General features: G+C 36.6%; 2 protein-coding genes across 2 annotated transcripts in view; one reads left to right on the top strand and one right to left on the bottom strand.

Annotated features, from left to right (window-relative positions):
* Positions 1 to 10,460, bottom strand: part of LOC115412463 (coiled-coil domain-containing protein 148-like) — a 40,303-nt gene extending 29,843 nt beyond the window's left edge. The window contains exons 1-7 of the mRNA XM_030124992.1: positions 10,364 to 10,460; positions 9,832 to 9,953; positions 7,293 to 7,396; positions 5,394 to 5,485; positions 5,144 to 5,295; positions 406 to 501; positions 84 to 265 (exon numbers count right to left, since the gene is read on the bottom strand). Coding sequence (XP_029980852.1) covers positions 84 to 265; positions 406 to 501; positions 5,144 to 5,295; positions 5,394 to 5,485; positions 7,293 to 7,396; positions 9,832 to 9,953; positions 10,364 to 10,418 — 803 coding nt within the window. The 5' untranslated portion in view covers positions 10,419 to 10,460. The remainder of the gene's footprint in view (positions 1 to 83; positions 266 to 405; positions 502 to 5,143; positions 5,296 to 5,393; positions 5,486 to 7,292; positions 7,397 to 9,831; positions 9,954 to 10,363) is intronic.
* A 982-nt stretch (positions 10,461 to 11,442) lies between these two features.
* pkp4 (plakophilin 4) overlaps positions 11,443 to 13,001 on the top strand; it is a 91,728-nt gene continuing 90,169 nt past the window's right edge. Inside the window, exon 1 of the mRNA XM_030124870.1 lies at positions 11,443 to 11,610. The gene's annotated coding sequence lies outside the window, so the exon portion shown is untranslated. The remainder of the gene's footprint in view (positions 11,611 to 13,001) is intronic.

The raw sequence follows: 13,001 nt of genomic DNA on the forward strand, positions 1-13,001 counted from the left end.
ACAGTGTTTCAGTCATGGTTATAATCGTTGCAGAGCTCTTTTCATTCAGTCATGAGTACATATTTAAAACGTTGAAAGCCTACCTGTCTGTTTTATTCAGTTTCTCTTGGAGACTCTGCAGCCTGCTTCGATATGTTTCTGACAGTGAGCAGAAGGCCTCAATTAAGGAGGATTTTAGTTCTGGGTAAGGGCAATCAGAATCCAAAATCTCCTTTGGAGCCTTTTCTGTGATCACCACAGTGTCGGAGGTAGTAGGGAAAATTTTCTACAAGACAGTCATTTTTTACATCAATAAAATTAATTTGCTTCATAATGTACAGCTATATATATATATATGATGAAATAACATTTGCTAATCTGTCAATGAATAAAAAGGATATGTTTAAACAACAACAAGAAACTTACCTCCAGTTCAAGGGCCATGATTTCTTCCTCCAAAGCAACATATTCTGAATTAAGTTTTCTAATTATGTCCTCTTGTTGGTCCTTCACAAAGTTTATCTAGTGGTTTAAAGATGAAACTATGATAATAAATGTGTGTTTCGCATCATAGAATATCAAACAAGCCCCGCCCCTCACACGTATTATAGTTTATTCTGGCATGGATCTGGCTGATGTCATCATGTCTATGCATGTGCTGATGTCAGCATATCAATTGCCTCTATCTATGTGCCAGGTTTGAAGTAAATTGAAACAAAATTGATGTTTTTATAGACATTTGAAATTTTGCCCATCATAACTAAATGGGAGAAGAAAAAAAAATTTAAAAATTCATTAAAAAAATTAAACTGACCTACTTTTCCAAACATGTAATCAGATCTATTCTGGTTCACTGGCAATCTATTAACCCAATATGGTATGAATTGAAGCAATAGTTTTGCAACTAGAGTGTAAACAATCAAAAAAACAAACAAGTGGTGCCAGGCACAACAAACCCCACCCCTCACACATATTGTAACTTATTTTGGCATCGATCCAACTGATGCCATCATGTCTATGTGTGTACTGATGTCAGCATATCAATTGCCTCTATATGTGCCAAGTATGAAGTAAACTGAAACAAAACTGATGTTTTTAAAGACATTTGAAATTTCGCCCATTATAAGATTGAAAAAAATGCAAAAAAATTCATAAAAAATTTGAACTTTGACCTATTTTTCTCAAAATGTAACCACATCTATTCTGGGTCACTGGCAATGTATAAACCCAATTTGATACGAATTCCATCAGTAGTTTTGCTGCTACAGATATGTAAAATTTTGCCCATTGTAAGTAAATGGAAAAAAAAGAAAATTAAAAATTCATAACAAAAAATTTAAACTTGGACCTACTTTTCCAAAAATGTAATCACATCTATTCTGAATCACTAGCAATCTATAAACCAAATTTGGTATGAATTCAACCAATAGTTTTGCTGCTACAGATATTTGAAATTTTGTCCACTATAAGCAAATGAAAAAAAAAAAAAAAAAAAAAAAAGATTTTAAAATTTCATAAAAAATTTGAACTTTGTCCTACTTTTCCCAAAATGTAATGAGATCTATTCTTGGTCACTGGCAATCTATAACCCAATTTGGTATGAATTCGACAAATAGTTTTGCTGCTAGAGTGTTAACAAACAAACAAACAAACTGAGCTAAAAACAATACCCCTTGCCTCTCCTTTTCATAAGAATTACAAGGAACTACTGTCTTTTACAAACTGCTGTACATATTATTGTTCAGACAGTGACTCCGTGGTAAATATCAGTGTGTATAAGCCAAGAAATAAAGCCATTCTTGAGTATATGCACGACCTCAGGTGGAACTGCATAAGAAACCAACACTTAACTATGATGAATATAGTCACATGGGCTGTGGGGTACTTTAGAAAACTGCTTTTATATAACATGGTCAATGGCAACATCCATAAATGCTAAACTTAACTGAGTTATGCAAAGTGGAAGCCTTATATCAGTTCTTTGCAGAAACACTGCTGAATCTCTGGGTTCAAGCTCATCCCTGCTGTCAGGTTCTAGATGATGAAGATGAAAAAGAACATCTAGACTATTATCAGTGAAAGACACACCCCCATACCCTCACACACTAGCCAACATCTGTGAAGGTATGGGGGTGCATTAGTGCCCATGTGACTGACCTAAATAGAATATATCTAAAAGCACAATGATTCCAAAGGGAACCATTAGAATTTTAGAGACACATGTGCCATCTTTTCCCCAAAAAGTCAGTGGTTATTTCACCAAGACAATGTCAAGACTCATTCTGCCTGAGTTACAGCAGTGTGGCTTCATATTCACGGAGTGTTGAGCAGCTGAAGTCTTGATATCTTTACATCCCAAATGATTAAAAAAGGGAATAAAAAGAAAATGTGATGCATTCATGTGCACAGTGGTAAGCATGAGTTTGTCTCAACTTTTGAGTGTGTTGCAGGCATGAAAATCTAAATGTTTATATTTACAAATTATGATTAAGTTGATTACGTGAATATATTGAAAATCTTTGTATTCTGCCCGTTAAAGAAAGGTTAAAACAAATCAGATCACAGATTTTAGTTTTAATTGCAATGTTAGAAAATAGCCCAACCTTTCTGGAAATGGAATTTGCAGCTGAATTTTAAATACAGTTGCGGAAAAAATGATTAGACCACCCTTGTTTTCTTCAATTTCTTGTTCAATGAAATTGAAGTTGCCTGGTACAACTAAAGGTACATTTGTTTGGACAAATATAATGATAACAACAAAAATACCTCATAAGAGTTTAATTTCAGAGCTGATATCTATCTATTTTCCATGGTTTTCTTGATAATGACCAAAATCACTTCAGTTCTTACATCAATAGATGTGGCACTGTTCTGGCAAAAACAGTGCTTTTAGGTATTCCATGCTTTCTTTTCTGTCTGTTTTAGTCACATGACACACACAGGAGTTGGTACTTGATTGCATAACCATTGTTTATGGTGACTTTTGATGGTCTAATCATTTTTTCCATGACTGGGCAAAGTCAAGGGAAGGTTAACATCTGGTCAAAAAAATTAGACTACAATAATCTACACCAAATTTATATTCTTGGGTAGGCAATTACTTATATTTTCAGGAAAATGTATTTTCAAAGGAGAATAAAATTGTGAAAAAAATTTTATGAGTTTGAATGTTTGGAAAGTGATCAAGTTTTTTGTCGTCATTCTGGGTTCATTTTATAAACTCTCATAAAATTTTTTTTTTTTACTCCACATAGATTGATATTTGACTATTACATTATTTATGTCATATTCTAAGCACACAGTTTTTAAAATTAATAACTGGATATATCTATGCAAAATACATTTGAATATAATGTTAATATTACTTGCATGTTGTAAAAAAAAAAAAAAAAAAAAATATATATATATATATATATATATATATATATATATATATATATATGTATATATGTATATATGTATATATGTATAAAATAAAAATGTATATGATATTGATAATTGAAATAAAAAATGTTTAATTTGATATTTACTTTTGTTGTCCATCCGTGATGCTGCCATTTGTCAAAACTCTTGCTATTTAGGTATGATAAAATATTTTTTCCTCTAACCAATTATTAGGTTGTAAAATAGATAGTATAAGGTATACACTGAATACATTTTAGAATGAAAATATCATAGGAACTTCACTTTTGAGAACTTTGTAATTCTTGCTACGTTATTTTTTTGTCCATCCGTGATGCAGTAGTTTTTCATATTTTTCATTTAAAAATATTTGAAACTATATTTTGCCCTTTGAGTATGTTTAAGATGGCATTTAGACCTTTCCAGGTATGTGTAATATTTGTCTTAAACTTGTCTGGTTCAAAAGTTATGAATCAAAAAGTAGTGGGCTGTCCATCTGTGACGCCCTTGACCTTGGCCGACAGTATTTCAGTTCTTTGTACAGGATAAAGAGACAGCAAACCAATAACTGCAACAAGCCTTGGTACATCATAAAATCTTGGGATACAGTGCTATCATATGGGTACTCTGTCCATATAGCCATCTCTGCCATGTAGCTGTTTTGAATACACAATGATTGACTTAATTTGCAGACCGATCCCATGGGCCCAGAGGGGATTTATGCATGTTAAAGATGAGGACACCTCCTGTTAATATCAATTTGCTAAAGGAGCCGTGATGGTACGCCTCTTGGTACAACAGGAGGGCATGATATTGCTTTGCATATATTCCCCTTGAGAAGTTGGAATGGAACAAGGGTTAATTCACCTTATTAAGGAATAGAGACTTACAGAGCACAGATATTTTAATAATTTACTATGACATGAGTTGCCGTAAACTTTTATTGTACCCCTGAAAGTATTTTGTAATGTACATATACAATACTCAGGTCAGCAAGAAATTGATATCTAATTACTGTATTTAATTACTGTCCCTCTTTGATTTGTTGTACGGAAAACAAAAGCAATGGAAAGTGGAAAAAAAGAGATACAGAAATGGAGGAAAAGATGAAAAGGAGAGGCATCATGGGTGAGTGTGGGGGGGGGTTGTCTGTTGTGCCCGTAGAGTTGGTGAGTAGGAGCTGTGAGGCAGCAAGAGAAGAGGGGGTCATGGGAAAGAAACAAGCATGAGTGAGCCACACAGATGAGACAAAATGGTTGGCAGACAGCTCACTCCGAGTGTAGTCTGTCTTTAAAGACCCCTGCTTACTTCTTAATCTCACCATTCAACTCCAGAGTTTGCAAAAAGTCTTTGAGAGTCAAAGGGATCTTAGGTACTGTGGATATCTAATAAACAAGGTAGTGAAAGCAAAATTGTGTGCAAGGTTAGCTTTATGTCAGTTAGAATGACATGTTGTTTATTTCACATCCTGTTATATGTGCAGGACACGCTGTTCTGGACAAGCAACAATCACTGTCAAAGGCTTTGAATGTACTGTGAAATGGTTTGCCAACAGGCAGAATGCTAAGTTGCAAGGCTGTATTCTCGAAAGCTGAGCCATTTTCTTTTTCAAACAAGCTGTAACGAAATACAATATGTACCTTTTTTCTAAAGATGTAGTAGATTCAGAGATGCTTCCCAAGAGCAAAGGTCTGTTAACATTCGTAAACATTACTGATTTCCTGTAGGGGTGACTATATTTCATATCAAACAGACGCGGTACCTGTTGTATTACTTGATCCCAATTTGATGGATGGTCAGTGAGCGGTTGATGTTGAACTTCACCCAGTCTGAGGCACAAATCATCCCTGAGCTGATGAACAGGCTCTACTGTGGCAGTCCTAAATGCCTCCTGCTCTCGCTCTAGGAAAAACTCTTAACCCCAGAACATACAGTCATACAAAAACACTTTATAATTTTGTCTTATACACACGCTAAAATGTGGTGTTTTGTCATCATAAGGTGCAGTTTACCATAGTCTTGAAGTGAGAAGATGGCAGTGTCTGTTCGACCGTTTGGCGTGATTTCCTCTAAAAAATCAAATACATCCTTCTCAGCCTTCTTCCTATTACACAATAAAGAGAGAAGTTATGTTACATTACATTAGCTACTACTACTACTACTGTTAAAGATTTGGAATTAATTGTTAGAGCACCTGTAATTTTCTGTGGAATTTCTATATAACAGCCTTTCAACATGACCCTTAAAGATTCTGTTCTTAGAATATTCATGGTTTCAAAATTGCTTTTCAACATCAGATAGGACTTTTTACCATCATTACTTTTATTGAGAAAATTTGTTTTTTGTTGTCATTCATTTGAAAGTATCTTATCTCTTTATTACATTTGTAAAGCAATTGTTAAATCTGCATTTTGACAGATTATAGCTTCCCAATTGCACAGAAGAATAAACAGATTACTTTATAATTCACACTTTTTTGACAACAAATATTGACTTTTCACTACTTTATCACAGTGGGACAACACCTATTTCCAAAGGTAAAATATAAAAAGTAGTGCTGTCAAATGATTAAAATCTTTAATCAGATTAATCACAGGGTTGCTGTGGATTAATCACAATTAAATATCATTAATTCTTAATCTATTCTAGTCGTGTTTCATTGTGCATGAGCAAAGAGACTCAAGAAAGAGGGAATATATATGCACTTAATGTGTTTGTTGCAAGCTGGATGACGCATTAGCCGAAGTGCTAGCAGAATCCCAGACTAACATGTGCTGCGCATTAATGTGATATTTTAAGATGGAAGTGTTTCAGGTAAAAGAAAACTACTTCCTACAGAGTGTGCATAATATTTTATGTTGGTCGACTGTTCTGTCTTGGGGTTATTTTGTACTTATATTTCCATCCAGAGGACCAACATGGTGTTTAGTGTCTTCCATCTTTATGGGTTGGTTCTGCTGCCTGTCACTACCGGATGAACTGCCCATTTGTGCATGCATGACGGATTAATCATGATGATGGATTAATCCACCCTAACGTGTTAATTTTGACAGCTCTAATAAAAAAAAGAAACTACCACTAAAAGGTCACATTTATTCACATTCATTTTGGAAACATAGGGCTGCTAAGTGTTAAGCTCTAGTCTTCCACTGTCTATCTCTAAGTCATCTATGGACTTTTCTCATATCTTTGTGACAATAGTGGGATGTAAACTTGATACTGTGGGGAACATTGTTCTAACCAGTCTGTTGCGGGTGCTACAGTAATTGTTCATTTGTCGATAACCGGCATGCATAACAAAATAACTGAGTGTAAATGAAGTGTAACCTCACATACATACCGTCTTATTTCCAATTTGATGGTGACTTTGCAATCCTAAGGTAATTTAACTGCATGTGAGTGTAGCAAGCAGTGGCACATCTTTATGACTAGGCTCATTACTGAGGCTGACGCTTGTGTACATCATTAACCTTGGGTGGCTCAGACACAGTCATTACGCAGCCAAACACACTGCACCCCAGAGCTAGTGCTGCCCTTCTCACTTCACAAGGCATGACAACGCAGGGGCCCCAGTGCCACGCTTCTCCCACAGTACACAAAAGACACATTCTCTACATTCAGTATACGCTTTGTCTCAACACAGTATAAACCACCTCTGTTTCTGTCCCCCCCGCCACAATAATTCAGTGTCATCACTGATAGAAAATCACTCTAAAATCTTCTTGTTAAATTCTGTAAGGGCTTGTTTGCCCCCTGTTTTCGTCTTTGGGCCCGACTTTTGTTTTTGCCTTCGTCTCTACAGTCAGGGTTCTCTCTGGGCTCAATGGAGCTTAAGTGGAACGGTTGTGTGGTGTAATAGCAGATTCAAAAACTGCAGCAGATAATGACAGGGAGTAATAGGGGGCTCTTACTCAGCCTTGTGCAGCCTGGGGCACTCTCTGCTCCACACCTGTCTGTGCTGCCGTAATATGGAGCTTTCCTTGGTTGCTTTGGCTGCACACAAACTCTTTTGAACCTATAAGACAATATATAACACAATAAACAACTTCTCTTGAACTGGAATATAGCATCCATGAAAAAGAGATCTCTGGAGTGTTTGCTTTTAAAATGCACTCTAACCATGACATTTATTTCCTTTTTTAAATAACAAAATTTATCTTTAATGCATCAATTACGCGGACCCTTTTAAAGGATTCAGAAAACATAGCAGCAACACAATGATTATGATGGAAGAGGTGTTTGCTATTGTATACTTAAGCAAAGTAGCTGCCCACATCTGAACACATCAGGTTAAGTTCTGCTACACACACCTATTGAGTCTTTTTGTGCATTTCTTTTTAAAATTCTGACTGTGTGTTTCTCATAAACTCAGGTAATTTAACTGGAATGGTGCCAGTGCTAGAACAAGAAAGTAAAATAAACAGGAGCAAATTAAAATAATCAAGCAGAACACGCGTGACACGCATGGGGCATGTTATTAGGAGAGGGGGGGGGGGTAGAAATCTTAATCGACTCTCACTTGTTTTCCTTTTTAATCATGAGGGAACAAGGACCTCCTTCACAACACATAGTGCAGCGATTCAATGTCTTTTATTTGTGTTTTTATACACAGGCCACTGGTTCAGATAATTGTACAAAAGAAACCTGACATGACTCAAACATGGGTACAAACTATTTCATATCAACAGAAAATAAAGCATGTGCTTTTGATATTGTAGCTGAAATGTTAATACGTACATTAAACTAAACTGTATAATATTGGGTTTTCACACTTTATTCAAAGCTGTTAATATTCATTCAGAGTGGCTGCTCAATAACCTGCTAGAACTACAAGAACTGTGCCTGGAGCCAAACTTAGTCTGACTTATTTCTAGTCTTATTAAGGTTCATTATATAATATTTTATACAGGCAATTACCTTAAACCACTGAACATCCAGACTGTTTTCCATTCCCATTTAGGATTAAAAACATTTTCTAGGAATAGTTCTAGGAATATACTGAAATGTATGTGTAAAATACTTCCCCACAATGTTGTACTTGTATTTGAAGTTGCAGTGTACATTATTTATCTGGCATGCTTTACATGAAGGTTGACATCAATATGACTTCATTCATTCATTCATTTTCTGAACCCGCTTTATCCTCACTAGGGTCACGGGATCAATATGACTTCAGATCAATTTAAAACATCTGGTCTATTCATATGGGCTGTTTTGAAGACATACAACATCTGTATGTTGATGCAGGGTGGAACTGTTATGAAATGATGTAAATGATTAAATTACAGTATTAAAGCAATGAAAAGCTTTTCACAAAAAGAGAATCGTAAGGTCAAAAAAAGTTCAATTTTTACACAGACCTGAGAGGGATTGTTGTATTTGTTTGTATTTTTCCTTAAATTTGTTTTTAACAGAATCTCAGAATCAGTATTTATCAATTATGCTCTTATTCATTCATTTGGTGAATATGTATAATCAACGCGAGAAAAAAAGCTTGTCCACTTCAATTTAGCGCTGCATTCAACTTACTTTCCAGATTCAGGGTTTATTGTTTGGTGAAGCACAGGGTAACCACTCAGTGTAAGTATTCACTGATCCAGTACATTTATTTGGTCCAGATACACCCTTTTGGCCTGATTTCTACAGCAATGCCAAAATCTAGTTTTAGTATCTTCAGCACAATATTCTGCTGCTTCTTTCCAGTTAAGGAAAAAATGATCCTGTGTTCAAGGCGACTCACAGTCATTTATTTAACCTCCATCACACCATCAATGGTACATGTTCAGAAAAACGTCCTTCCTTGCAGTGTGGTGACTGAATGAGAACATAGTCTGTCTTATCAGGTTGTGCAGAAGACAGGGTTGTAAAGGGCCATGGGCAACTATAATGATACTAAAGGCTCCTTCTACAGTTTACCAATTACAGCACTGCAGGCCTAAATACCTAATCTCCATGGCTCCTAGCATGAACTTTTTACCATGCTCATAGTAAAAAGACTACCAGCTTCAAACAATTTTAGAGTAAACCTTGGGTAGTTCAATGAATATTCATGAAAGCGGCAATGCTATTGTGTATGGTAGTGATATTACAGCTCTATTTGATGTTGGACAAACTATAAAGGTAATGCTGTGTGTGGTTTATGTGGAATGAAATCACTTTACAGTATGCTGCTGTGTAGAAAAGAAAGAAAAATAAATAGCGCTGTTTATTGCGATTGGAGACATGCTGTTTTAACACCTCACATTAAAGTCAGGTTTCTGTCAGTTCAAGCAGCTTCTGTTGTGGGTAATGAAGCCAGTTTGCTCACTGAAAACACTATGTCGTAGTATTGGAGCCCATTCTTTTTCATTTGCAGTTAAATCTGAGTCTTTAAATAGGACAAGAATCGATTTCATAATTAGCTTTGCTGTTTCAAATATGGGCATGATATTGATAATGAACAAAATTTACCTTTTGTCCGATTAGATTAGACTCCAGTCGTTTGGCATCAACAATGGCTTGTAATCTTTCATATTCAGCCGGTTTGTACTTTGAGCTGCCAAGACCATTTTTCATTCGCAGCGTCAGTTTTTCTGCATGGATGAAAGCAAATGATATGGCTGAATTAGGATCATTGGCATTGTTGAAAATCCCATCATTCCTGATGTTTGAAGCAAACTCTTTATGCTGACTTCAGCAAAGGAAGAGAGAGAAGCAAATTTAGAGAAATAACCCAAGTTGAGGCCTAATGGATTGTACTGGTTAGTCAGAAATGTCTGCAGAGAGGGGAGAGAGCAAAGTGACTGTGCAGGGCAGTTTCTGGTGGCTCAGCTGTGACTCAGGCAGACAGGTGAATAAACACCAGTGATGCTGTCTCTGACAAAACCATCAAACACTTGACAGCACCTAGAGAAATCAACTTCAGGTCAAATGTCTTAAACAGATCAATAGGTCACTGTGTCAAAAGTCAGCAGTATTGCAGACCCAGTTCCTGCTGACTTACCCACATCTTCTGCGCTGTAGTTTGTGTTAAACATATGAAGATCTCTCCCACTCATCACTGTAGACCTCTACATGCATGCACCTTGAAATTTATGAGTCCCCCTGCAAAGGACAAAAATAATCAATGCCTGTAAAAGAAAACAGGTTTTTAGGTTAATCAATTATTTAACTGAACACAGCTGATCATAGTTGGCATGTTCTAAAGATAAACACAAATATGCAGAAATGTATTCAATGTAGACTGACTTTTATTGCTCCAATGCACATAAAAGCTTGTTCTCTTTAAAAAAAACAAAACTGACTGTAGGTTATTGATCTGAAACAATCCGTCAATAATCAATTTCAGTCTACAATACAAACATTAAGTTAAAAATAACACGGGGCAAAACAAAATTAAACACAGATTTTAGAAAGGCACCCACATTGATCAGGTGACAGTGAAGGTCATTGCATATTATCCGCATCATACTATGGATAGAGGCATTTTAATAATTTTCTTTTCATTTATCACCTTTCTGTATATTTATTCTTTCTTATTCATGTTTCTGCATGTGTGAAAATCAGTATAATGTATAATAAGATACCTACACTTTATTGAACCCGACGTCTTGCTGAATCTTAAATCAGAATCACCACATGTGTTGTGAGCAGGCTAGGCTACTTTTTACACATTCTGTCTGTCTGCATTTGGTAGTGTGAACGTGCAATGGCAAAGTTGGGGCTGACAACTTAAGTTCCTGTTCTTCAAGTCAGACAAATGACAAGATAACAAACGTACTATTAAAACAGAATATGAACAATGGCAAGTTTTACATAAGTTCATAAGTGTGAAATATCCAACTATAATCAAGTCATTGCTGAAAAGTAACAATTTCTCCGAACGTTAGCTTACCTTGTGGTATAGCACTGTACAGTTGACAAAATTTGTAACCAAGGAAACTGCCGTCTCTTTCTGTGATTGGTTCATTCACCACCGCTAACCTCCTCGGTAACGCCCTCCTCTCTCCTCTGAGCCAATCAGGAGTGCTCGTAGCTTTCCCACATTCCGACTGACGTCATGTACGCTCGCATTGCCTGGGACTGCTGGTGGAAGCAGAGGCAGCGGAGGGTCTTCTTCTCCTCGACTATGGAGGCGAGTTTCACTCTTCCACATACATGGAACTAAACGACGGGACCTATCGATGAAGTTAAATGTTCAAATGTAGATCCGAGCCGGGGCTGAGCCAGCGCAACAACAGTCCTCCCAAGGTAATTGACTGTTATTTTTACTCTTTCATTGAGTGCAGAATAATTAGGGTAAAACGTTTTGGGGGAAAAAAATGAAAGCATCTGTGCGCGAGACATGAGGGTATGGTCTGCTTCGTAAACTCAGAAAGTCTGTGGGGAAAAAAGTGAGCTTTTTTTTTTTTTTTCATGTGAATCCCCAGCTGAAGGCAGTCTTCTTCACAGCGGGGTGAATCTAATACTAAGCTAATCTTTTTCTTGTGACCGATTCATCGCAGACAACGCGCACCTTTGAGAGACCTTCACGCGCTGCCTTCGGTCTCGAGCTTTAACCGTAGAGATGAAAACTTAGCAAGCTAGCAAGAAACAGTTGATTTACCCCAGACCGGCTTAAGTTTTTCACCTGGCAAAATACTGACTTTACTTTATTAGTGTAATTGAAAGCGTGCTGCTAAGTGGTAAAGGAAAAGGCAGGTGAGCTTTGAGTGTGGGAATCTCTGGAATGCGAGGTCGCCGAGGGGCGGAGAGCCAGACTCTATGCTCCCACAAGATAAGCTTACCTTTTACTCACACATTCAGCGGCTGCATTCAAACTACGCCATATTTAATGACCTTAATCTGCATTTTAAGTAGGGGCGTTTCTTTTTTTTTTGTATATATGTGAACCTTGCCTGTACATTGCTCCGGCTTTGCAATCTCCAGCTCCAACCCTTACCTTGAAAGATAAGACAGATTCACCGTAAATTCCCCGGAGGCAGTTGATCTGATCTGGGAGGTTTGGTTGAAGAATGAGTCAAACGACCTGAATCACGTTGTGTTATAATTTATTGTCTTCACTCTTGTTAAGCTTTCATAAATATCACTCACTCCAAATATGATGGTAAAACCTTGCTTAGATTTGATAAACATCATGACTGGTATACATCCTCGAGCCCTCTGCTCACCAATAATTCATTCGAGTAATAATAATACATGTCTGTATAAACTGACACTAAGATCCCTGTGTGAATATGCCTTTCCAAGGAGAGCAAGGAATTTGCCATGCAAATTTAATTCCTCAATGTCATGTTTAAGTCTGCTTAAAACCCAGGGGGTGCAGTGAAATATGACTGAAGCAGTTATTAATTTTGTTTTTCTGTATATTAGTAAAGATGACAATTCCTTTTACACCACAAATAACCTGGGTGTCCATGGAGTATCCATGACGTAAAAGAAGAGATTTGAAAACAATAGCATGATGCACCAATTGTTTTGTGTGGTGAACATGAACCAGAAAGGTAAGGTACAAGTCAGTGTTATTCTTACAGTATATAACAGTTAGTACTGACACATTTGGTAAACAGATGCATGCACTGTTGTTGTGGTGAAGTCTGTTTAATATAAAGAGAAACTTTACTTGTTTATAACCCAGGGAG

This window comes from Sphaeramia orbicularis, chromosome 21, assembly GCF_902148855.1.
Source record: "Sphaeramia orbicularis chromosome 21, fSphaOr1.1, whole genome shotgun sequence".
NCBI classification, from domain to species: domain Eukaryota; kingdom Metazoa; phylum Chordata; class Actinopteri; order Kurtiformes; family Apogonidae; genus Sphaeramia; species Sphaeramia orbicularis.